The sequence below is a fragment of the Pezoporus occidentalis genome, unplaced genomic scaffold (genome assembly GCF_034315485.1).
Source record: "Pezoporus occidentalis ecotype Australia unplaced genomic scaffold, CSIRO_AGI_Poc_V1 ctg42, whole genome shotgun sequence".
NCBI lineage: Eukaryota > Metazoa > Chordata > Aves > Psittaciformes > Psittacidae > Pezoporus > Pezoporus occidentalis.
The window spans coordinates 3259451-3285939 of NW_026915747.1; the positions used below are offsets into that span (position 1 = coordinate 3259451).

The 26489-nt window shown below is 39.8% G+C and overlaps 1 protein-coding gene across 1 annotated transcript in view; it reads left to right on the forward strand.

Moving 5' to 3' along the window:
- The first annotated feature begins 3906 nt into the window (after positions 1 to 3906).
- Positions 3907 to 26489, forward strand: part of MOV10L1 (Mov10 like RNA helicase 1) — a 32358-nt gene continuing 9775 nt past the window's right edge. Inside the window, exons 1-19 of the mRNA XM_062634188.1 lie at positions 3907 to 3994; positions 5457 to 5641; positions 8786 to 8936; positions 9340 to 9452; positions 10892 to 11082; positions 13560 to 13700; positions 14547 to 14785; positions 14915 to 15110; positions 16973 to 17167; positions 17846 to 17960; positions 19399 to 19576; positions 20186 to 20256; positions 20623 to 20714; positions 21485 to 21543; positions 22057 to 22172; positions 23061 to 23157; positions 24255 to 24433; positions 24930 to 25076; positions 25737 to 25858. Coding sequence (XP_062490172.1) covers positions 3907 to 3994; positions 5457 to 5641; positions 8786 to 8936; positions 9340 to 9452; positions 10892 to 11082; positions 13560 to 13700; positions 14547 to 14785; positions 14915 to 15110; positions 16973 to 17167; positions 17846 to 17960; positions 19399 to 19576; positions 20186 to 20256; positions 20623 to 20714; positions 21485 to 21543; positions 22057 to 22172; positions 23061 to 23157; positions 24255 to 24433; positions 24930 to 25076; positions 25737 to 25858 — 2675 coding nt within the window. The remainder of the gene's footprint in view (positions 3995 to 5456; positions 5642 to 8785; positions 8937 to 9339; positions 9453 to 10891; positions 11083 to 13559; positions 13701 to 14546; positions 14786 to 14914; positions 15111 to 16972; positions 17168 to 17845; positions 17961 to 19398; positions 19577 to 20185; positions 20257 to 20622; positions 20715 to 21484; positions 21544 to 22056; positions 22173 to 23060; positions 23158 to 24254; positions 24434 to 24929; positions 25077 to 25736; positions 25859 to 26489) is intronic.

The following is a 26489-nucleotide window of genomic DNA, read 5'->3' on the forward strand; positions in this document are numbered from 1 at the left end:
ATGTTGGCACCTTGACAGCTACAGCGATGACAGGGTCTTTTGTCCAAACTTTAAAAACTCTTGTATCCAAGACACAATCAAATCTTCAGTACTCTGAAGGGCATCACCTTTAAAGTATGCTAGAGAAACTTCAGAACAGCACAACTTCTCACTTTGTAAGGACTGCAGATTTTGTTCTTCTTGTTCTGTCAGCCAATACTGAAAGAATATTAAAATGTTACAGTTGTTTTAATAGACTGAAATATGGAAATCAGCGACAGCACCAGACACAGCTGTAAACTGTATTAGGAAAGGGGGCAAAAAGACTGTAGCCAAGCAAATAAGTAATTAAGCCCTCTGTTTTCAATGAATGCTAGGTACTGGTTTGCTCTAACACAAACTACCACAGATCTAAAACAGGATCATAGTTTATCCTTTTCGACCAACTTAGAGGTATCAACTTTTCCTTTTGTCTTTTTTTTTTACACAAAATTGGTGAGCTAGTCGGGTATTTAACTGATCTGATCTCTTTGAATAAAAAAGAATTTATAAAGTCCTGTGCCACTGAAGAGAACAGGGCTCAAAACCTAGAACCTTTTGATCACAGTTCCAAGTGTTTCAGCCAGTACTGTATCTGAAAGGCTCCTGTCGCAGGCATGGCACTGCAGTACTTCTGCTGGTTATGGTGAAATTTCTTCTCCTCCCTTCACTGTATTCTCAGTATTTGCCATTTTCCTTTTTGCACAGAGCTTCACCACACAACTACTGTACCCTCTGCATTCTGCATCAGTGTCGACAAAACCCACTTAAACTTTAGTTACTACTCTAAAAATCTTCTGGGTCCCTTATTTTAGGTTCTCTTCATTTTATGTTCTTGATTGCATAAAAAGTCTTGGGTCATTTTTGTGTATATACAAGCACACAGAAAGATTGGGTAGCCAAAGCACAAGTCACAGGCCAAGATCTTCTAATGGTAGGTAAGGTACAAAGGTACTGTACAAAGAAATTCCTTCTAATTTTAAAAGTGCATAGGAAACCTACACAAATACTGCTGGAAATAGAACAATGCTGACAAATATTACAGGCTTATGAAAAGGATTTACAAATTAACAGTTTCTATTGTACGTTACGCCAAAAGATACCACGGCATGAAAATCAAATCAAATCATGAGATGCTACAAAGAACTACTTACTTCCACCACTGAAATGACCACTGAACAAGGTCAGACTGCCTGAAGCAGCTATAGCAGACAATAGGTCATTTGTCAGGGCTGTGCCATGTGAGCATCCCCACAGTAACCACAAAGATAAAAACAGATTTACAATTATAACTTGTCAAGAGACAATGTGATAATAAAGTACATAAACTTGTCATAGTCCTGCTTTTGTATCAGTAATTAATAAAAAATGATTCTGTCCTGGACCAGTTTCCCTAGCACTGAACCCAGGCTCACACCCATGTTCCCAAACCTAAACGCAAAAACACAGAGCACTGAATCTCAGAGAAACCAGCAGTTAAAATGCTTTAAATGAATATATCTAGAAGTGGAGGGTGTAGCTCCTTCAGCACTTTTCTAAAAAGCTCACTGACTACAGACATTCATATACATTTCTCCTCCCATCAGTTTCATCTCAGTTACTCCAGAGCAAGACACTGGAACCTGTGTGTAATTACTGGCAACCAGAATTTCTTCCAGTCTAGCAACTGTACAGAACTCTAAAAGAGTTAACAATCTGCAATGCACTCCTAGCCATTCCTTACCTAAATAATGCTGAGCTAACCATACAAGTAGAAAATAAAAGGTTGCTAAAGACAACTGCTACTCTAGTCTGATTCTAATCACAGACCATGTTGCCTTTCTACAACAGGTGTGAAGCAGTTTCCTATAAAAGTATACACTGCTGCCCAACTTCCTAAAGCACCTCCTGTAACAGTCATATGAGGCACTTTCCACTTACATTACTGGGATGTTAAGCTCATCAACTCAAGAACTATGTTTTGTGAAACACTTTTTGTTCAACAGAATCTAAAGAGGGCTTACACAAGACACCTAAAGGGTGTGAAGAGAACTGGTAAAAATGCCAACTATGGAAATAGTAAGCAACTGTCAACAAAATTTGATTTCCTCTAGAGCCACAGCATTAATGATATAAAGCCAAAAGTACTTTTTCTTTCTTTTCTTTTAACCAAGTCTACAATAATCTACAACTTCTTCTATGATTCTGAAACTGGCTGCTACTGAGATTAGAGACCAGTGGAGACTACTGATGACTTGTGTTCCTCAGGGATCAGCGCTGGGACCGTTGTTCAACGTTTGCCAGTGACATGGCCAGTGGGACTGAGTGCGCCCTCAGCAAGTTTGCCAATGACACCAAGCTGTGCGGTTCGGTTGATATGCTGGAGGGAAGGAATGCCATCCAGAGGGCCCTTGACATGCTTGTGAGGTGGGCTGATGCCAACCTTATGAAGCTCAACAATGTGAAGTGCAAGGTCCTGAACCTGGGTCAGGGAGATCCCAAGCACAGCAAGAGAGAACGGATTGAGAGCAGCCCCAAGGAGAAAGACTTGGAGGTGTTGGTTGACAAGAAGCTCAGCATAAGCCGGCTTCACTGTGCGCTCGCAGCCCAGAAAGCCAACCACATCATGGGCTGCATCAAAAGGAGTGTGACCAGCAGGCCGAAGGAGGTGATCCTGCCCTTCTATTCTGCTGTGGTGCGACCCCACCTGCAGTACTGCGTTCAGCTCTGGGACCCCCAGCACAACAGGGACATGGAGCTATTGGAATAGGCCCAGAGGAGGGCCACAAAGGCTGGAGCACCTCTCCTGTGAAGAGCGGCTGAGAGAGCTGGTGTTGCTCAGCCTCAGGCAAAACTTTTAACACCATGTTCCAGTATTTAAAAGGAGGCTACAAAGAAGATGGAAACTCCCTTCTCACAAGGAGTAAAATGGAAAAGACAAGGGGTAATGGGCACAAGTTACCTCTGGTGATATTCCAACTGGACACAGGAAGAAAACTTTTCACTATGAGAACAATAGCCATTGGAATAATGGCTGATTATTATAACCTTCTCCCCAGGGAAGAGGTGAATTCCCCAGCACTGGATACCTTTAAGATCCCACTGGGCACAGTACTGGGCTATCCTGTCTAGGTCATGAATGAGTGGAGACCTCATAGCAGCCTTCCAGTATCTGAAGGGGGCCTATAGGGATGCTGGAGAGGGACTCTTCATTAGGGACTGTAGTGATAGGACAAGGGGTAATGGGTTCAAACTTAAACAGGGGAAGTTTAGGTTGGATATAAGAAGGAAATTCTTTCCTGTTAGGGTGGTGAGGCACTGGAATGGGTTGCCCAAGGAGGTTCTGAATGCTCCATCCCTGGCAGTGTTCAAGGCCAGGTTGGACGATGCCTCGGGTGATATGATTTAGTGTGAGGTGTCCCTGCCCATGGCAGGGGGGTTGGAACTAGATGATCTTAAGGTCCTTTCCAACCCTAACGATTCTATGATTCTAGATTCTATAATGCAAAGAAAAGTTGGGCTGCACGATCCCCGAGGTCCCTTCCAACCTGGTATTCCATAATCCTATGAAGGACTCCTCCCAGCATCCGCTCTGTCAGCGGTCCCACCGCTCGGCCCTACCTGCCGAAGCCACAGTGCCGCCTCTCGTAAGGCGCCGGTACCCGCCACGCGCCAAGTCCCCACACGCCGTCCGCGGTAGGCGGAGCAGCCCCGCTCGGTGTCACATGACCCTGGCCCAAGGAAACCCCTCCCCCGCCAACCAGCTGCTGCATGGAGCCCGTCCCGGCACACTACTCTTTCACGTGACCGGGAGCGAGCAGCGTGATTGGTCTGCACCGCCGTGGGGACTCGAAGCGCAGCTGTAGCAAGGGGGAGCTGGGGGGTGTTTGTTGCGGGGCGCGGTTGGCCATGTTCGCCCTCCTCGGCAAGGTGCTGGCCTACCTCTGGAGGCGCGCGGATGGCGAGGAAGGAGGAGAGGAGACATGTGCGGCGTCAGGTAGGGGTTCCTGGGCGCCTCGTGGCTTCGCGTCGCTGAAGCCATGCGGGCCGTGAGTGCAGCTTCAGATCTTTGAGGGTGCTGGTGGTCTGGCCCCTTACACGAGCGGGCTGAGTGAAGGCCTGCTTACTTAAGGAAGGGATTCAAGATAAGAAGGCAGCCTTTTGACTGCAGAGCGTTCAGGAGTGCTCCTAGCAGCACTTTGCTTTTTTCAGTATAGGTGTTTTAAATATGTTGGATTCCCCATGTGAGTAATGCTGAGAACTTTCTGTCTGAGGTTCATCTGAGCTTAAACCGTGACACTTTCTCTTGTTATGGAAAATCTTGAAAATAGCTGTTGATCCAGAGCTTTTGGGAGAAGCTTTTTAGCTTGTGGGTATTATTTTACCTTGGGCTTTTCAATGTATTTGAATATATATATATTTAAGTGTTGGATTCTACACCTGAAATGGGTCAGTCCTGGCTTGACTGAACAGAGAGCTTTGGCTGGAACTGGGGGGGGTGACCTTTAGAAGAAAGATCAGGCAACTGAGGAGGACTACAAGGATGTTGTGAGGCTATGCAGGAAATACATTAGAAGGGCCAAAGCCCTGCTAAACCTTAATCTGGCTACTGCTGTTAAAGACAACAAACAGTGTTTTCTATAAATATGTTAACAAAAAGGAGGGCTAAGGAAAATCTGCATCCTTTATTCGAGGCCAGCAGGATTAGGGAAATAAGTGCCCCCCTGTACTCAGCACTTGTGAGGCTGCATCTTACATCATTTGTTCACTTTTGGGGCCCTGGCTACAGGAGAGACATTGAGATGCTGGAGCAATTCCAGAGCAGAACAACTAACCTGGTAAAAAGGGTCTGGAGCACAAGTCTTATGAGGAGCAGCTGAGTCTTCAAGGAGGGTGGTGGCAGAGTGGGAGGTGCTGACCTCTCCAGGGACCAGTGATAGGACGCAAGGTGAAGCTGCATCAGGGGAGTTCAGATTGGACATGAGGAGAAGGTGCTTGACTGGAAGGATGGTCAGTCACTGGAACAGGGTCTCCAGGGAAGCGGTCACAGCACCAAGCCTGTCAGAGTTCAGGAAGCGTCTGGATTATGCTCTTAGTCATATAGTTCAGTTCTGAGTAGTCCTGCAAGGAGTAGGGAGTTGGACTCAATCCTTGTGGGCCCCTTCCAACTTGAGATATTCTAGGATTTTTTTTTTTTTCATGTGGCTTGAAGAATGTTGTTTTTACAATGTAGTTTGTATTTAACTAGCTCTCTTAATTGTTTGAAACCATAAGTTGCCATGAGAATTCAAGACTTAAATGTGAAACTGATTAGTTGGCAACTGTTGGTATTTTCAGTTGAAAAGAGAATGACCTTTTTATAGGAAGGGTAGGACTTTCAGTAGCATTCATTACTTGTTGCATAGTTCCGTAAACTGAAACAATATGGTTTCATGTCAGTGCTTTTCCTCTGGCTGCAGGTGATAAAGAATTAAAAACTGTCCGAGGAGTTGTGACAAGATTTTGCTATGATTATGGGATGATAGATGACATGATAATATTCACAAAGGATGCTGTTAAAACAGTTGTGCCACTGACCGTTGGACAGGAAGTTACTGCCACTGTTGAAGAGGATAAAACATCAGGTGGCTTGAAGGCTATCAGGGTAAGAGGTGAAGATAAATAGTAGTCTCACTTGCTCTGTAAATCCCTTGAGACTTTTCTTTGAAAGTTAGTATAGTTATAGCTTCATGAATTCTACAAAATAGAAGACATTTCCAGCTCCTCATCTAATGGTGATAAATTGGTTTGGTATTTTATTATTACTTTATTCCATCTCCTTTAAAATGTGCCTTTAATATTTGTTCTCTGAATATACGTCTAGATTGGTTGAGCATCTAGACCTGTATGCTCAACCATTATGAAACTATTGGTTGAGAAAATTGCATCAGAATTTGCTTAATCAAATGTAGGTCAAACCTCTGTGTATTAACATTTTTTGAGTTTCAAAGTCAATTTTATTGTTACATGAATGTATAAAAAAAATAAAAATGGGCTGCAAGTTTACTCTTTTTGCATAGAAGTGAATAAAAACATAAATTTGAAAACTTCCATTGTAAAAAAAAAAAAAGGCAATTTACTGTCATGTGGAGTTATAAAATTGAGATTTTGATACCTTTTTGCTTACTATTTCATTTGTAAACCTACTTCAAGCTTGATTACACATTGTCACATCTTTACCATGATTTTTTTGATCATACAGGCTCAGCTCTGAGGTGCCTGTGATAATCCAGCTGAGGAGCTGAGTCTGACCCTTCTGCATTTAGATACTACGTAAATACAGCTGGTTGCTCCACAACAACTAGGATATTTTAGCAGTTGTGGGATGCTTTGTTGTATGTGCTAGATAATGCCCTTTTCCAAATACTGGGGATAAACGTAATGATTTATCTGGTTCCTGTTTGCGATGAGTCATTGTCATGCTTTAAACACAGCCAGCAGGTGCTTTATCAACATTGGATAAAGCCAAAACACAGCACTGCTAACTACTAGGAAGAAAGTTAACTTCATCCCAGCCAAAACCAGGACAGTTGTAAGTCCTGTGGGCATCTCAGAAGATCTTTCTGGCAATGTAGTTTTTGGCTGGATGAGCAGCTTAAAGCCAAGCTTGTGCCTAAAGTTGACTGGACTCCGTAGAAAGTCGGGATCCAAAGGCATTCTTGAGTTAATAAGCTGGGAGACAAAGATTTCTTCAAAGTACACAGTAGTGTATGAGCTTCTGCAAATGAAAAGGAAAATGGTGTAAGTGCTCTTTTCAAGAATGTGAGAGGGAGGGGAAGGTGGGAAAAAGGCATCAAAGTTACTCCTGGGCAAGAGCAACCATGACTGTAATGGACTTCCTGCATAAGGAGTCTAAGGCTGCCACTTTTGGTCCCAAGATTTTGTCTGTGTTGCTGTAAACCCCTTAATTACAGAAGAACAGCCCTAGTCTCCCTTCTCTAAAAGGGTCTGTTCTAGGTACTTGGTTAAAAAATTGAACTAATTCTGTGTTCTGATAATTCTTGAATTACTTTCCATGTAGTAGCACAAACTTGAGATGCCCTTGAGAGTTTGCTCAAAACAGCCGACAGCATTCCAGTCATAGTCTTTTGGGGGGGCAGAGGGAAGTCTCTCTTTAATCCCTTAGAAGAAAATAAAATAGCTTCCTGATGAGCATAATCATTAAATAGTATACAGAGTTGTGCTTGGGCACCAATACTGTCTTCTTCCAAGAAAACTGAATATTGCCTCTTAACTTTTGGTGTTGAAGTAACCTTAAAGATATGGCTCCGATTTCAGAAGTGAGTGCAAGCCCTACAGCCTGAATACTGCCAGCATGTAGGTTTGCGGAGAATCTGGAAGGCACAATTAAAACTTCTTTGGTGTCAGTTGTGTTTTCTGTATTACCTACGTTAAGGAAGAGCATGATCAGCCTTGGGTGGCCCTCTGCTCAGTGTTTTCCCTGTTGAAAGCATTTCCTTAAGTGTACTTGCAAGTATAATTCCATATCTAATTTTAAATGTAAATTTACTAGTCTTCTGTGGAGCAGTGTAAGTGCTTATTTGGATTCTGTCCATATGAAGCCATACAAATTGCTTAGGAGAAAGTTTGATATTCTTGGATGTTCTTGGTGAATGTGAAGATAGTATCTGTCAGACTGCAGCAAAACATAATTTTTTCTGTATTTTTTAAGTGAGTTTTAAGGTCATTGAAAAAAATATCATGTAGAAATGGTTAATGCGATATAACAATGTTGACTAAACAATAAATGGTTACATATAGTTTAACAGTAATGTTTGCAAACTCTGGAGTAGAGGTAGACCTAAGCTATTTATTACTATCTTAAATGGTAATATATTTTATGTTCAACAAAACAGATTATATAGAAGTTATGATCATAGTACAGTCGAAATTGGACCAGACTTCAGGAAGTTTCTAGTCTAACCTTCTGCTCAAAGGAGGGTCAGCTTGTAGTTGGATCCAGGTGACTCAGGGCTTTATCCAGCCAGGTCATGAAAACTCCACAGATGGAGAGAGACTGCGCAGCCTCTGAAGCCTGAACCCATGATGGTGGTGGCTCTTTGGGAGCAATAAAGAGAACTCGCAGTTCTAAGAATTCTAGTAATTAAAAGCAGAGATGCTATATACTTGCCCCAACATAGGTGGGGGTGGAGGGAAATCGCATACACTGATGCTTTATAGCTGGTGTTCTGCAGAGGACTGTTTAAGCAAGTGAACTTACATTTGTGGTGGTGATATAGGGAGTCTATATGAAGCAGTTCTTGAAGTTTTGGGGTTTTTGGTTTGGGTTTCTTTTTTTCAGATTATTAATGGCTATGGGCAGTCTGAAATACCTAGTGTTTATAAATAACATCTTGAAAACATACTTTTTTCTTTCTGAAATAGTGACATTCTGGTTCCACTTGTGTGCAGTCAGACTGCTGGGAGGGCAGTGGTCCTCTTTGCAATATGAAGAAAATTCTTAAGTAGAACTAAAGCAAGAGAGGCATGAGAGATTGGACAATCAACATGAAACTGTAGTAGTTGTCAGTGTTGCGGTATCCAGCAGACTTCTTAACAAAGAAGTTAGTGGCTACTATTTATGGGTTTTGTGTACAAAAATGAACAGCGACAGTGAGCGTAGAAACGTCTAATGAGGAGCTTGACTTCCATAAGCTGTTTAAATTATGGTATTTATTGTACTAATATATGTTTAACATATAAGCCTAAGTATCAGCTGTTTGAATGTTGGGATTTTTCATATTAATAGGTAGAAGCTGCCCAAAATACCTGGGGAGACTCCAGTGATGATGCTCCTGAACAAAATATGAAAACATTAATTGGAAATATTACCTCTGTCTCTAAGAATGGTGGCTATATTAATTGCAATACGTTTTTTGCAATGGAAGATGTCTGTGAAGGTGTGTAGGGGATTTCTTTTCCTTATTTGCTCTTCCTTAATTTTTTATATGTACAATAGAAATATCTTCTGATAAACTTGCATTCAACATCCCAAATAAGTTCTAATAGCATGTATGCAGTGAAACAAACATGGGGTTTGATTGAAGAAAGCTGCCTCTTCATAACTGGCATGCAGTCATATAAGCATAAGTTACGGGCATGCAAGTGTTTTTTTCCACTAGCATCTCTTGTGTAGTTTGTCATAACCTGTTGGGGAAATGCTAAGAGAAGTTTGAACTCGCTGGATCTGAATGATGTGTTGTTCTGGCTGGTTATTTTATTTAACTTAAATTAGTTCTGCATGAGAGTAATGCAGAAGACATCAGTTGCAATTAAACTTGAGAAATGTTCTGTCTTACATAGGCTTCGAACCTTATGAAGGTGACTGTGTGCAAGCAAAATATTTTATTAACCCAGCAACTTGGAACAGTGAAGCAGTTGCTGTAAAGCCTTTGAGATATAAGCAAGTAAACAAGGTAAATGTTCTGTATATTATTTTTGGCAAGAGGAATCTTGTCTGAAGTGGGGTTTTGCAAGTGGTTTTAAGTTGCTAATATGGGTAGATCTTCTGTAAGACATCTTTAATTAAAAGGTAAAGCATATCACCTCATCCATTTACAGGATTATGTCTAAAATAACAAAGCCTTTTGAAAAAGCACGCGCACTTTGTTAGAACAGGAAGAGTTACTTATTTGCGGGCTATCAATTGTTGGATGCTTACTGTTTTACTTACACGCATCCTCATTACAACCAGTGTATTTTTCAAACTTTGAGAAGTAATGACTTTGAAATTTATCTTGTTTAATTTATCCAAGCGTTTTGGCTTGAAAACAACTGCTGTCTCCTTTTTCATTTTAATGAAAATACTTGTTACCTCTTGTCGTGGTTTAAACCCAGTCAGGTAACTTGTTCACTCACTCCCAGTGAGTGGTGTCGAGCTGACCCCGTTGTCGTGTCGTGTGTCCCGTCCCCCCCCCCCCCGCACCGGGGCTCTCCCCTTCCCCGCTCCCAGAGGAACGAGGAGGAGGATCGAAAGAGTGCAACTCCCACGGGTTGAGACAAGAACAGTCCAGCAACCAATGTACAACACAAATCACCACCGCTACTATCAACTACAACAATGATAAGGGAAAATAACAAGGGAAGAGAATACGATACCACCAGCCAAGAAAACGAGTTCCACCTGGAAGCCCGTCTCCCTCCGGGTAACTCCCAGTCACCCCCCACCCCGGCCATGACGTGCTGTGGTATGGAATAGCTCCCTGGCTAGCCCGGGTCAGGCGCCCCATCTCTGCTTCCTCACAGCTTGCCCTCCTCCCTGGCAGAGCATGAGCCTCACAAAGTCCTTGGTCAGGGTAAACATCACTTAGCAACAACCGAAAACATCGGCTTCACCAACACTATTCTCAGGCTGGAAGTCAAAACACAGCACTGCACCAGCTACCACAAAGGAAAAAACATGACTGCTACTGCTGAACCCAGGACACCTCTAGTAATACATGTAGTAGGTTTATGGTTTATTGTAATTGCCTTATCTGTAGATAATGAATAATATTTGTATGTCAAGCATAGGAAAATATTTCTTTTATGACTGGTAATGTTGAAGTATAAACTAAATAAGTTGGTAAGTCACAAGATAGGTATGATTAAGTCAAATATACATATTGTAGTATCATTTCGGTGAAACCTTATGCTTATCTGAAGTGGTTGTGTTTCTTTACATTTCTAAATCTAAAGATGAGCACAGTGATTCTAGGTTAGATCTGTATGTTTACCTCCTCTGAGCAACTGAAACTTCAGAATGCGGCTCTGTTAATGCTGGAATGATTGTTGCAGGAAAAAACTGCAATGGTTGGTAATGTTAGCTAGCTTAAGCAGATAATACTCAGTAACAGTGAATAACAAACTGTTTCAGGCTCGCATTTCCAGCATCTGTGGAAGAAGTGGTGCAGTAAATGAAAGCATATTTTTTACTTTGGACTCATTGAGACTTCCTGATGGTTATTCACCATGTGAAGATGATCTAGTGAACGCAGTTGTGGTGGAGAGCACTCAGTCATGTTACGTTTGGAGAGCTCTCTGCTTGGTGCCGGTCAGCCAAGATGGGTAATGTTCATTCTTCTGTTCTCTTTCCACTTAATAACAACTAGAGATTAATTGCAGTTATGCAGCTTAAATTCTTCTGCATCTGTAAAGCAAGGAATACTATGAGTTTTCACGAGTTGACTAGAAGGCTAGTTGACTAGTTGATGGGAAGATCAGAGTATGATACAATTTAGCCCTTGATATTTTTTTTTTTTCTTCCTTTCCAGAAGGTGAAGATGCCTGTGCTTACTAGAGAAACAAAACCAGTAGCAGCTCATGGATAATGCTAGGCACGGATGGAATTTTGATGGTTTTGTTAGAAAAATGCCATGCTCATGCTCTTACCTTGTGTTTCCTCTGTGTTCTTCTAGTGAGGATTTTGCTTCTTGAAAACCATTCTCAGCAAAACTGATGTAAAATGGTTGTATCTTTAATCCATTTTGCTTAAGTTGTAGTAGTCTTCAGGTATCTGTCCTAAAGAAGAGTAGTTCAGTGATCTGAGGAGTAGAGATTCTTGGGCTTGCACATACCAAACTGAGAGGTTGTGCAGGTACTATAGAGACTATATGGGATGTGAAGTGGATCTGGACAGATGGCAGAAAAGGTTGAAAAAAGTAGATGATCACTAAGGAGAAGCAGCAAAATTTTGTGGAATAAACAACTACGTAAATGTAGAAAGGAACGACTAGTCAATAGCAGTTCTGCAGCAAAGATCTGGAGTTTGGCTTGCGCGTTTGGGTGTCTGTTCTGTGAAAAGCACAAGCACTGGCCAAATGTGTATAGATAGGGCTGTTACCTGTAAAATGTGTCACTCAGTGCTAACAAGACTTTGGTAGGGTTACTGAGTGTGATTGTGCAGGGCAAAAATAAGCTGTTGACGAAGTTGAAAGTCCTAAGGAGAGCAAAAAGGGCATCCAGATACCTCTCCAACAATGTCTTTTGGAGATCTTGCCAGGACCTGTGAAGAATGGAATAAGCAGTTTTCACTGGAGAAAATGGATGCAATAGACTTAAATTATACTTAAATAAAGCTTGAAGTTTTTACATCACTTTGCACAATAGTACAATTTGTTCACTTGTTTTCTAGTTGGACCAACTTTTAATGATGGATTTTATACAGAAAATTCTTACGAAAGCCAAGTTACAAAAGTACACTTTCAGGTTGATTTCTCAGGTTTACTTTATTTCCTACCATATCAAAAACTTGAGGTTGCTTAAGCTGCAGTGGGAGACATCTAGTGGGCTTTGCTAGTAAATTGATGTAGCTAATAGAAAATGACCACAGCTGTTGTTTTTTTTTTTTTACTTTATTATATTAGATGACCTCATAGAAGCCTTCCAGTATCTGAAGGGGGCCTACAAAGATGTTGGGGAGGGACCCTTCATTAGGGACTGTAGCAACAGGACAAGGGGTAATGAGTTCAAACTTAAACAGGGAAGTTTAGGTGAGCTATAAGGAAGAAGTTCTTTATTGAGAGGGTGGTCAGGCACTGGCACAGGCTGCCCAAAGACGTAAATGCTCCATCCTTGGCAGTGTTCAAGGCCAGGCTGGACAGAGGCTTGAGCAACCTGGTCTAGTGGCAGGTGGCCCTGCCTGTGGCAGGAGGGGTGGAAGTAGATGAGCTTTAAGGTCCCTTCCAACCCAAACTATACTATTGTCGTGGTCCCTTCCAACCCAAACTACCGGGGCTCTCCCTTCCCCGCTCCCGGAGGAACGGGGAGGAAGAGAAAACTATGATTCTGCAATTCTGCTTCCTCACAGCCTCCCCTCCTCCCTTGACTCACAGAGGAAAACTTTGTTCTCAAACTGGAAGTGTACCAGTTATGCGGAACCCAGGACAACTATGATTCTGCAATTCTTTGACTAAGGAAAACTTATGATGTGCAGATATTAGCGACACTTAAAATGCTTCCAAGTCATTTTCATGCCACTTTATCTAACAGAGTAGTTTCTGAATGGTAGAATAGAGGCAATTCTTTGAATTGTTTCTGCAGGTAGCTGGCACTGAGAGAGCTCTGGTCACTGTCTCAGGGAAGAGCGTATGACTTTGGCTTCATGATTTTTCATCAGTAGTATGTGCGATAGTTCTTAAGGGTGCTTTTTGATTTTTATTTTTTTTTTTTGCTTTTTAAGAACTTATTTTTCCATTTGCTGCTTTCAGATTGTAGCAGTGAGCAGAAGACGTAAGTGCTTGGGGTACATATTAAAACACTTCCAGTCTAGTCATTTTATCTCTTAAGCTCCAGTGCTAACCCAGAACTGTTATTTGTTGTGTCTTGGTTCAGCTCCCAAGGAGATCTGTAACAGCTTCAGGCTTGTTTTCAATTTGCTGCTTAAATTAGTAAAGGTAACCAAGTTGTCTTGGAATTGTAAGTAGCCTCTCACCTGCTTCTTCCTGAATGTTGTGCCTGTGCTCTGGTATAGTGGTTCTAAAACTTCTGCTGAAAGACATTTGTTGAGTCTGTTTTCAAGTTACTAGCTAAAATTATTTTTACAGACAGTTTCACTCTAATGGAGTCAGTATGGATGAGCCTTATGAAGACTTAATGAGAGACAAAGGAGGGTTGGAAGTGTCAAGAATGACTAATTTTGGAACTCTGAAGCAGGGGGAGTCTAAAAGAATGAACATTTGGATAGAGTAAGCCTTTCTGATTGTTCTAAGGTTGCTTTCTTCCGTTCTATCACTCCATAGTCTGTAAACCTGTCTTTCATACAGGCGTTGTGGTTCATGGTCTTCAAATAACCCCCGAAATACTTTGGAATTAAAGAGAATTCCATATTGAATTTAATGTCTTTAGGATAGTCTTTTTTTATTTTACATCTGTCTTGCAGGTACTACTTTGTGGTTTTCCAATCCTGTGTCTTTCATTCCTAATAAAATCCTTTTCTGGAGTGAGGATTAAAGTAAATGCTTTACTTGTACGTGTGTTTAAATTAAACTGCAGATAGGCGGTTGTCTTCAAAATCCTAGCTCATGAGGCTGTTGCTTACTAATAGATTAAAAGCAGACACTTTTAACTTGGATGCTGAGTAACTATATTGGTGTATCTTTGAGGGGGTTCTGTTTTGGTGGCTTTCTCTTTGTTTGGGGGGGCTTTTAGGGTTCCCCCCCCCGCATCTGGGCATAGAGGTTCAAATGAAGTCATACCTGAATACCTTCTGTTAGTTTCTGTATGCTCTTTCCTAAGAGTCAGTTATCCAATGATAAATTTTTTAAGTTACCAAAGCTGCTTTTTTTTTTTAAATGCAGAATATTTCTGTATGCTTCATAGTAGTTGATAAGACCTAGAAATACTAACATGTAACAAAGGTTTTAGTCCTCATAAGTTAGAAATAGCAATGCAATTTCTTTCTGATAGTGGTTGTGAAATAATGGTGAACTAATCTGCTGCAGACAGTTGTATTTGACTTCAGGTAGAATTAAGCTTCCCAAGAATATTAACTATGCGTTTAATTATGTAATGAATTACATAATTACTTCTAGGAATAAAGGGTGTGCACCACAGTCCTTAATCAGCTGCAGATTAGCTGGATGGATGAAAGACAAGCAATTCAGTTTTCAGATGCCTCAAAAATGCCAGACCAGTGCAGAAGCATATCTGTCATCTTTTCCAATAAATCAAGAAAACCTCTCAAAAGCTGCAGTTAATTCATATAACAGTGGAGGAACAACATATGAGTCATCACATAATACATCCATTATGAAAAATGGAGTCATTCCAGGTACAGTGAAACGTTAATGTTTGAATGCTGTGTATTAACTCCTCAGAATACCTGTAAGTTTGAGATGCCTTGTCTCTGCTAGCAGTCGCAATTGGGGTAAGAGAATTATTTAAAATCTGTTTGCTGCAGAAGGAATTAATTCTCAGGATACAAATCTGTCAGGGACAGAAAAAACCTTTTCCCTGGTGGAAGATGAAAATCTACATAATGGAGAAAAGGAGCAAAGAGAAGATGTGGAACAGCCAGTAAGACATGTCGATGGTACTGGAGAAATTGTCATACCACCGGGTGGAAAAACATTCATAGTGGTCATATGCACAGCTGCGTAAGTATTTTTTTCCATTGGTTCTGACCAGTACAATTGAAACAAGTCATGAAAATTGACTTGATAGTTCCCTTATTCTGGGCACATTTTTTGGTGCAGGATAACATAAGCCAGTATATATAGCAAATACAGTAATGAAAGGAGTTATTTTAATGCTTGATGCTGACTTTTGTCAAAAGAAAATGGTAGTAGCAAATGGAGAAATATAATGGGAGTAGATAGCTTCTCTTAAAAAACACAGTAAGGTGAAGACAATGCCTGCAGCTGGTTTGCGAAACCCATTGTTCAATGAGCATTTGCGCTAATACAGATTTCCAGGAAGTTTGTGTTGTGCCTGGTAAGTTTTCTTCCGGTTTCAGTACCCTGATGTCCTGTCATATTAAATGCAGATTATGTATGCTGAAATAAAAAAGGAAAAAAGTTTTCTTCCCTGAGGGTGTAATTTATAGAGGACATAGTTATTGAAAAGCAGAAATACTTTACTGTACAAAATATTTCATGGATTTAGTTAAGAATAAAAAGCGGCTTTGTGTGAGCTCTTTCACAATAGGAGCCTCCATATTGGAAAGCTTACTTTCATGTACTTTTCAGTTGCTTCCAGCTATAACTCTACAGATGTTGTGTACCACAACCATTGATTCTTACGATGATAATTTGAAAGTTGAGAGTAAATCATGATCAGATAGTTTCATTCATCAAAGCCACACCATATGAGCTTTCACACTACTTCTGTTACCATTTTAAATAATGAGGCAAGGGGTAGGAATCTTAGGAGGATGATTTAGTTGCTATTTGAAAGATAAGCTGCAGGCATGGTCTGTATTTGTGAAGAAAGGCATGTAGAAAGAACAATGTGTGTACTTTGCTGTAGATCTGTAAATGCCACAAAGTCTGAGAATCTTCTGTTAATACAGAACAACCCACACAAAACTCCATGGGAGGCTGCAGCATGAAGGTAGCAAGTGCAAGCTGGCCACTTAAGAGGCCATAGAGCCTGTAAAGTTAGGCCATAAATCTGGGCAGTTGAGTGTCTGCACTGAGTTTGTGTATCGGAGAAAACCAGGCTGCAGCTTTAACCTGAGCAGGTAGTGTTAGGTGACATGAAAAAGTGGTACTGCCAAAGAGGAAGCTGGAATCCTTATGGGATGCCTTTGTTTCAAGCACACAGTAACAGTGTTCGACCGTGTAGTTGGTGCTGAGGAGAGAATTGGGCTCTAGGTAGTGCTGGGATGGGTTCATTAAAGGATTTCAGAGCAGGTGGTCTGTGTTAGGTCTTTTGTCTTAAGTTCCTTAGAAACCAGTATGAAGAAACTGTTCCATCTGATTTCTACTTTTTTTCCCCTCCCCTCTCTGTCACTCCCCAAGCACCATTTACATGTGTAAAGTGCATTTTTCAGGAGTAAAGGATCTCTCCTGCTTTCTTCCCTTGCTGTGTTTACAGTTACGGCTCAGTTCTGAGTAGCCTTAAGCAGGGTGGACCAAACCACTGTTTCTGCAAACAATGAAGGGATAAGCTTCAGGTTCCTGTGATGGAAATGTCTGGTCAATCTCTCAGTAACAGTAGTTCCAAGATGTTCCTTCTGACATATGTATGAATTCTGTACCTAATATGTTGAGGGGAGGGATTTTACTCTTTTCTCAAGCTATTGATGAAATAGGGGGGTTGAGATTTTTACTTTTTATTTATTATACCGGAATTGAACTCCAGATGGGGAGTGAATGTGAGGGATTGCCCTACGGTATCAGTTCTCATGTGTTCCTGAAATGAGAATCTGCAGTGCTGTTTTTAAAAATACGTATGGCTGGGGAAAATCAATTGTGAACATGATGGTTTTAAGAACTTAACATCTGCTTATTTCAAGAAATCCTGGGTACAGTAGAGAACTCCTGTTGCTTGGTTTTTCTGATTTTACTGTGGGACGTTATATTGAAGCCACTGTAACAAGTGAAGAAGAATTACTACTAGCACCCGTGGAACCATTTTCTCCAAGAAAGCCTAAAATTAACCCAGAACCTCAGCCAAGGATGACAACAGTGGTTGTCCCTAAATACAGAAGGTACTGTGAATTGGAACAAAAATAACACCTAATGCTGTTGTGTTTGATACTGCTACATCTGTTCTGTAAGACTGACAAAATGTAAAATTGGGAGAATCTGTATATATGTACATTGCAAACAAGGTAGGTGTGGGCATTACTGATGGAAGGGATTTTTTTAGTAATGAACTGCTTGATTTCTCTCTAGATTTCTCAAACACAAGTTCTTTCTACCATATAATGTGATGAAGAAGATAAATGCTGTTGCATAGTAATCTACAAGTAACAGTTGTGTAATTAAGAAACAAAATGGAAAAATTGAGATAGTTTTCTGAGAGAGTTAGCTTCTTAACTGCTCAAGCAACTTTGAGGTCTATGTATGATAAATATTGCCTATTCTTTCATTGTCAAAACAACTTTCCTTTTGTGAATAAGCTCCCATTATACTTAGAGTATTTGCTTAGTTATAAAAAATATCCCTAAACTGAAAAAGTAGACGCATGATGTTTTCCAATAATCTTTACCTGGAATGCTTACCTGTCTTTCCAGCACAGCAAACTTAATTGTCACTTCAAAGGAACCATTTGGCCTGTCATGTGTGTGCATGTTCTGGCCTTGATGATGTGGCATGTTAATTAGCTGCTTTTCACATGTATAATTTGAGAAAGCTAAATGATCTGCAATACATTTTTGTTTTAGAAGTCACAGAAAGCATTTGCCAAGCTTTCTACCACATTATCCTGTACCAGATGATTTAAGAAGATGCGTGGAGCAGAAGTTAGACATACTGGCTTTTCAGCCTCTCTTAGCAGAGGTACGCAAGTGTAGGTTTATATAAGAAAATATATTTTATGTATGGTGTTTGTTCAAGCTGGCCTTAATTTAGCAGAAATGTGTAGCCCTTTGGTGTAATGGAAGATGATGTAATCCTACTGTAGGCTTAAGACTTTAGTCTGTGCTGCATAACTTCTGTTGAGTTTCAGTATGTCACAGAATCCAAGCCTATAAGAGTACAAAAGGGTAAATGTGAAAAACTGAAAAGGGAGTAGGAGTATACGGGGAGGGGGAGAAATGTGTAGGGAATACTACAGAAGCTGAACAAAGATTCCCCTTCGCTTCTTGAGCATCATTTAAAAGGGGTGTTTTGGGTGTCAGAGCAGTAGTCCATCAGTTTTCTCTTAGTAAATGAAAGCAGAGTTTCTTAAGATACTGCAATAACAGAGGATTCTTTTCTGGATGCTCAGAACTTTTGGCTTCCTTTAAATCCTCAAATTTAATTCCCTGCAGCTTGTTCAAATTCTTCACACACAGCAGTTTCAGAGTATACACACCAAAAATTAAAAGCAAGTCTAACAAGAATGTTCCAGTGATTCCTTCTCTGGAACATTGTCCTGGTTTCTGGTAGAATGTTGCTGCTACTCACTCTTTTGTTTCCCTGACTTTAAGGACTTGTAAACTTGGTCTGATACTTAATTTTTTCAAAAATGCAAAAGGCTGTTGTCCGCTTTCTAAACAGCTCACACAAAAACCTGAGGTCACAGCATTAAGACAGCAGGTTAGTAATTCTCTCAGAAATATAAAGCTCTCTAATGTTTGAAAGAATTTTATATGGGAAGTTTGGTAACTTTTAACCACACCTTAAGTTCTGTGACTGTTTTAAGTCTGCTCCAGGAGGCACTGCTCATCTGCCTTGTGTTTGTGAGAAGATACCAAATGGAAAGCATTCTGTGCTGTCAATTATTGTTTAGATAGAACTTTTTGCTGTTGGAAAATACCTCTTCAGTGAGGTGCATTGAGCTCTGAGGAAGAAAGTTCAGGTTCTTTCAGCTTGCCATAAACTGTATAATAATCAGCCAGTGCCAAGACAGATATGGCTCACCCTCTCAATCATCTCTGGCCGGTGTACTTAGATTTTTATGCTTTCTGGGATTGCTGAGCATAGAAATCCATTTGGAGACTGTCCCTGAATTTAGATGTTGAAACTGCTATTGGAGAAGGCAGAGACTTGGTTAACTCTTCAGCTGACTGGCCGTTGTATCTGAGCTCCAAGGATTATACTAATTCTCTTTTGACTACTGAAGGAGTTTAAAATATTAGCTAGTATATAGAAGCATGTATTTAGGTGCCTTAATTGGCAACCCAGTTCCTGTGCAGTCTGTGTTAAGATTTTTTTTATGTAATGTTAAGAATAGTGGGTTCCACATCTTAAGTGTGGAAATTACAGCAGTAATGTATACTGGTTTATTTTTCAGCATCTTAATCTAGATAATTATAAAGCAAAGTTTTCTACTCTCTTGTGGCTTGAAGAGATCTATGAAGAAATGGAGATAAAAGACTTTAACATGAGTGGGGTTACTTTGAAGAGGAGCGGGGACTTTTTAGTGTTGGAAGTGCCAGGAGTGGAAGAGGGCAGACCTCACCTCACTGCAGGTAGTAGTTAATGTGCGATAAAGCCAAACAGCATGTTGATCAATATTTTCAGTGTAATTCAAACTCCATTGCTTACTCACTTGTTTAAAGAAGTCTTGCATGTATTTGAACACAAAGTTACTGATCTAGGCTACTAGACAGGTGAGCTGCACTGATAGTGTTTCAGTGCAAGTCTTAAAGTGGGTGCTGTCTGAAGCTGTGCTGTGTGGCTGTTCTTCTGCCTATTCAGATACTTAGGATTTTTCATGTGCAAAAGCAGGGGCTTTTTCCAAAAATAAACTGCAATGTAGTAATAACTTAAAAGACAACAGGAGTGTCAAAAGCAAAATCCAGAAAAGTAGTTTAAATTCAGAATCTCAAACAATAAGGTACTGTTTTCAGGAGGTGCTGTCTGATGGCATCAATATTTAAATCCCTTTAATATACAACTGCATATGGTATTTCAGAACAGGGGCTCACAGATACAGCAACTTTGCTGAAGTTAGTTAACATCTAGTATCCTGCAAATTCTTAGTTTAACTATGCAAAAGAGCAAAAAATGTAGTGCTGTGGTGAGCATTTTACTATTCCTTTAACAATATGTTGCCTTTTGACTTTTTTCACAATTAGGTAATAAGGTGATACTGAAAAGTCAGGTCTACTCTGAACATATAATAGAGTACGTTGCCTATATTACTGAGGTAAGCAAGGTCCATCTCCTGTTGAAAATACTGTGGTCCATGAGTTTCAGAAGGGAAGTTGGCAATTCATGGAGTTATAGACTATTTTAACCTAATTTTGGGAAACTAAATTTATCTATGTTCTCAGAGATGATTCTGCATTTTTATTGCATTCTTTAAGTCTTTGGCTTCCCTATGCTTTTTAGATTATAATTTTTACCTGCTCTGAAAACACTCATAACATAATGTAAATACCCAGTATATTGACAGCTAGGTGTTCTTTTTGGAGGTGACGGGGGGGGTGTTCAGTGCTTTCAGAGATGCTTCTTTGTGTTTAAAGTACTAAACTTTCATCAGTAAACTGACTTCTTTTAATCTTTGCAACAGATATGTAATGAAGATGTTACTCTTAAATTTAATGCAGATTTTGAACAGTCTTACAACTCGGAACCTATGGATGTGGAATTCGTGCATTGCAGGTATTTTTATATTTCCAAGAAGCAGCATGTAATGATTCCTTTAGTAAATTGACTTTGAAAATGTACATGATTGTCAATTGGTTGTTTTGATGGGTACAGGTAGGAGAAGGACATAATTAAGGTCTTGCCAACTCTTTCACCTCTTCTCCTCAACACACCTTTGCCACAACCTTCATCAGTAGGAGGCTGAATCTGTAGTCATGATGTACAAATAATTCTGGTCTTAAGCTTCTCTAAATGATTGCTTCAATGCCAGGCAGTGCGGGAAAGAAGGTGGGAGAGTTGGGGGGAATAAGGTAGGGTATTTTGGGTTTGGTTACTTAGGGTTTTTTAATGAAGAAAGATACACCAATATGGCTGCAAAAATATGGGGGGGGAATGGAGGCAGGGCAAAACCTTTTATGGTTTTGTCTCATCTGTGGGATGTTATTATCTGTACAGAGTTGCATTATCCTCTCTGTAAAATCAGTTTTGCAGAGAACTTCCTTCAAAGGCTATCTGAGCCTGGAACACCAAGCCATCTTTGTCTCGCTGAAGAGCTAGAGGATATATGTATTAATATTTTTCATGGCAGAGCTGTTGAATGACACCTCTGTAGTGTATTCCTCAATAGGTGCTGCTTTTAAAAAATAAAATATTTTATATAAAAAAAAAAACCACCTATATCTGTATGGGCTGGTGTGTAGTAAAAAGCACAGGATACCTTGTATGCTGCAGTAGCTTATTGATATATAAGCTCTTTAATCTACAAATTTGTATTCTGATAACAGGATTACTAGCAGGCGATGCCAGTTGGCAGTTGAGCAAGCTATCTACCTGAGTGAAAAAGGTATGCTTCAGTTGACTTAAGCTGTCTGGAGGAGTGACTTTGTGGGGTTTATTGTGGTTTACATTCTTTTCAGGGCATTCTGAGAAGAATGCATTGTAGGTTGTACTCTACAGGATTTTTCTGTAATGTTATTTTTCTTAACAACTCTCTGAATCTAGAGTAGGTATCATCAGGATAATTTCATCTGTTGACCCTCACAGGGGAGAGGAGCAGAAACAAACTTTGAACTGTTTGAGCCAATAACAAATGTAGAAATCACGCTGATAGAATAATAGCAAGTGAAACGACAGTGGTTTGCTACCTCAGAATTTATTACAAAGCACTGGTTTCTGGCTTTATGGTTGAGTAGAGCAATACATATGAACTTCATACAGGTCTTTACCACCTTTGTTAGTTCTGGTAAACCAGTTTCAGCAGCTCAGAGGAAGCTGACGTAGCAGCAGTAATGTTAATCAGTGAAATGTGCTTTTAAATTTCTCTACTTTTTTTTCTCTTTTTCCTCTAAATATGAAGTGTTATTTCCAGGAAGACTTGTCTTGCAATCACCACAAGCTGTCAAGACCCAGAATACTGCTAAGTATTGTGTTATTGATGATGGCCTTGAACAGTGCTCCCAGCAGGAAAGTAAGGTATCTGTTCTGTAAATGTTCCTTAAAATGCTGACTGCCATACAGACTGGTAACAGATACCTACTGTACAGCTTTGTTAGAAAGGAATTGCATAATGGTGTATCAAAGAATCAAAGTTGTATTCTGCTGCTTTCTGATGACAGAAGTCTTTGCTGCCTGGGGCAGGGGATTTTATAACTAATACTATTAAGCTAAGGCAAGTGCTAATAAAAAAAACTGTATGATTATATTTGGAATTGTCAGATTTGCCTTAGACTAGTTTTCATAGCTACTGTTGACTAGATACTTAAGTCCTGTCTGCTGTGGCAGGACCTAATTTTATGATGGGAGGTAGTCATCCTATCCTGAGTAGATTTACTCAGGCTTCTTAACTGCTAAATTACATGAAAACTTGTAGAAATCTTTCTTAGGTAACCCTCTGAAGTCCTTTCTAGTCCTCCTTTCTATTTGAAGCAGCACTGTCACCATCACTAAATCAAGTCAGCCTGGGGGAGGGTGGGAAGCATTTTATTTTTGTCTAGAGATTCCACAGCCTCTATACAACCTATGCTTCACCACCTTTCCACTCAAGATTTTTGTTGAATTCCCAGTATGAATCTTCCACCTGCAAGAGGTGGATGTGATCCCTTATGTCACTACAAAGAAGAGCTTGTCTGTCAGTTTTTTGTAACCGATTTAAGCCATCGTGGCTATTAGACTGCTGCTTCACTTCCTCATAGCCAAACTGAAATCTGAGCTCTCAGCCTTTCCAGTTCATAACAAGAACATAGCATTCACAGTAAGCAAGGATCCTGAAAAGGGCTGAGAATTACTGCTCAGCCATTGTGTTCTCAGACTGTTTTGGTTCACACAGTTATAAATGCATTTACCTTCACTTGCTGTTTTCAGGTCAAAAAACTGCAGAACAAACAGACAAAATGCGTGGCATCAAGGGACATGAACACAACAGATGTGATGAGAGTAGCTGCGCAAACAAGCCAACTTGGTATACTTTCTATTCTTGAATATAAAGTATTAGTTCAGGATTGCAATCACTTCAGTAAGCCAGTACTGAGTAAGATACTTTTGAGATATCCTTGTGTTCTGTCTTTTAAGAGACAAATTCTAGAACGTTACTAGCAGCAAGTGTCATTGGAGTCTTTCTGTGGATTACTTAAACATCTCCATTCATAGAATGGTTAGGGTTGGAAGAGACCTTAAAGGTCATCTAGTTCCAACCACCCTGCCATGAGCAGGGGCACCTTCCACTAGGCCAGGTTGATCAAAGCCCTGTCCAGCCTGGCCTTGAACACTGCCAGGGTGGGGACAACAAGCGTCTAGTGATGTATTTGTACTCAATAAATTATCATCTCCCAGTCATTTCCTGGAAAATTTTTGGTCATGTTCAAAGTTTCTAGTTCGCTGCTGAGATGCTGTGTCTCATCCTTGGGATGGTTCCTTTGCAAAGATGCCATATCTTTAAAAGACTTTTCAGAAAGCCCAGATCATTCCTGAGCTTTTCCGGAAAGTGTGAATTTAAATATCAGTGTATTTAATTTCCAAAGAGGGAGATTTTATCACTTTCTAACAATAGGATGCCTGAAGAAATACAGAACGGATAACCTAGAATGTGCTTCTGTCCAACAGTTAATAAGATTCTGCTGTGGAAAGCTAAAGCTAGACTAATTCAGACAGGATTAAGGAAAAAAAAAAACTGTAGTTGTGGCTTACTATTGGTCATCTAGTACTGGTACTGTTCTTGCAGCACCAGATACTAAAAATTACTGAGATTTTACTGGTTCAGGACCAAAAAAACGAGCTTGCTGAAATTACAGCAAGAGGGTTTTTTGCAAGATTGTTGAGTTACATAATCGTAGTCCTTCTCTGGCCTTCAATTTTATTAAAGAATCAGTACACTCCTGAGAGGTTAATGGCTTATTTTCTACATGCTATTCTATGAAATTGGAATTTTTGAGAATTTCATTAGTTGTTACCACATAAAGAAAGTGACAGGTTTTTGAAGCATAATGTGAACTGGAATTGTTTGAACCTGCAGTAAAAAGATTTATGTGGCATTTTAATGCATGTTTATCTTGATTATAGTTGCTGAAACTGGGACACTTAAACAGGGAGCTGGTGAATTTTTCAATCCTGTGCTGAATGAGCAACAGAAACTGGCAGTGAAAAGGATACTGAGTGGTGAATGCCGTCCAACACCCTATGTTCTTTTTGGACCACCAGGAACTGGAAAAACAGTAACAGTAATTGAAGCTATTTTACAGGTAATGGTGAATGAGAAATCAGTCACCTATAATTTTTTCAGTATTGGAACACTTAACAGTAATTCTGTAAGTGCTGTCTTACTTTTTCCCAAGTTTTCCCAAGATCATTTTCAAAAGCTCAGTGAAAAAGGAAAGATCTTGAAATGGAATTAATAGAATTCCTGAATGGCTTATTTTCAAACCTGTTTGTCTTTGTCTTTAAAACTTTAATGAACGGTATCTAACTTGTGATTCCAGTAGGGCCCAAAATATTTGTGAAGCATGGTTATACATTACTGTGATAGCCATGAATTAATTCTCCTGTCAGTACACTCGGTTTGAGAGTATTTGTGACTGTGAAGACTGGTGTTCTTGAACTGCAAAAGGATGGATGAATATAACATGTACACAAAGCTTCAGGATTCTGTGTTCAGTGAAGTTGGGTGTGTTTGAGCTATTGCTGTTTTTCTAATTAACCTTATTTTATTCCTTTTAATGTCTGTTTTCTTTAATGTAGATACATTATACTCTCCCAGACAGTCGAATTTTGGTTTGTGCACCATCAAATGCTGCAACAGATCTGATTTGCTTGCGGCTGCATCAAAGCAATCTGTTAAAACCAGGAACTATGGTCCGAGTTAATGCTAGCTTCAGGTTAGAAGAGGTAAATATGATAGATATCTGCCAGTTCGTATTTCCATTTTAATATTTTGGTCTTAAGTGACTGATTTAGTGATGTAACTGTCATGGTAATTAGACTGGTTAGGCTTCTTTAGGATCCAAATTATAAAAATACTGCTTGAGCTTTTCCAGAAGATTAACTGGAAAATGCTGATTATAATCTGATTGTATGACCACAGAATCTTCACCTCTTCCTTGTAGTGCCTAACTCCGCAAGCAGCACATGCATATCAGTGAGATTTTTAATGTAAGATGCTTTGACATACAAAGCAGTCTTAAAGTGTGTAAGAAGTCAAGCCTTGTTTTCAGATTACTTACACAGAAATGTAGACAAGTAGGACTGGCATTTTTATACAGTACACATTGTGTGTGTATTTTATGTATATGCTTATATACATACATAAGTATATGAAACATCCATATGTTCAATTTTGATCTTGACAATAAAAAAAAGCACAGATGTCTTGCATATGTGCTACTTTGTTTAGGCAAATTAATGAAGAATTCATTTTGGTGTATGAATGGGTCTAAAAGTGTTTTGCTCAGCTTTTAAAGTAGTTTTCAGTGGGCTTTTTAATTCAGACTAAAACAGTTTGGTTTAGAGTGGCATTTTGTTTTGCAGAATACTTTTTTGTTTTTGCAGCAAATTAATGACCTGGTGAAACCTTACTGCAAGGATGGTGATGACATTCAGAAGGCATTATGGTTCAGGATAATAATTACCACATGCAGCAGTGCAGGAATGTTTTATCAAGCAGAAATACGGTAGAGTACTATAGATAGGCATATCGCTGAGGTAGCTGGGTGCTACAAAACCCAGAGTTTTTATATACCCTCTGTACTGTAACTTAAGCTTCTTTAGTACAGCTTATTGCATGTGTCTCTCTTTTGAAATTGTCTACCAAGCAACTTGGTTTTAGGAATACTGCAGCAGAGACTTTCTCTGTGGTAACTGTAAGAATTACCTTGAATAATGTTAAAAGATTTTTGACACAATAACCTTTGTTTCACTAAGTGGGAGCCCTCCAAAATGAGTGGGAGCCTTGGAAATGATACAGCTCTTGAAAATCATTTTGGCTCAAAATGATTGTCACACTAAAAATTGTTATGCTTGGCTTTTAAAGCAAGTTACCTTTAATTGTAAAAAAAGAAACAAACCCTACCATGTCAACTACTGGTAACTAAAGCTTCCTCTGATTTTGATTTTAACTTTGTGAAAGGACACTCTGAAGCCTAATTGGCTTGAGTTGTTAGAAATAAAGCCTGGGGATTGTCTTGGCTCCACCGAGTGCACTGTTCTAATTAAGTAGCTTGAAGGAAACTCAGAACAAGGAAGGCTTTTCTGAGTGTCTTAACCTTGGTATGAGCAATGCTTTAATTAAGATAACCAGTGGCT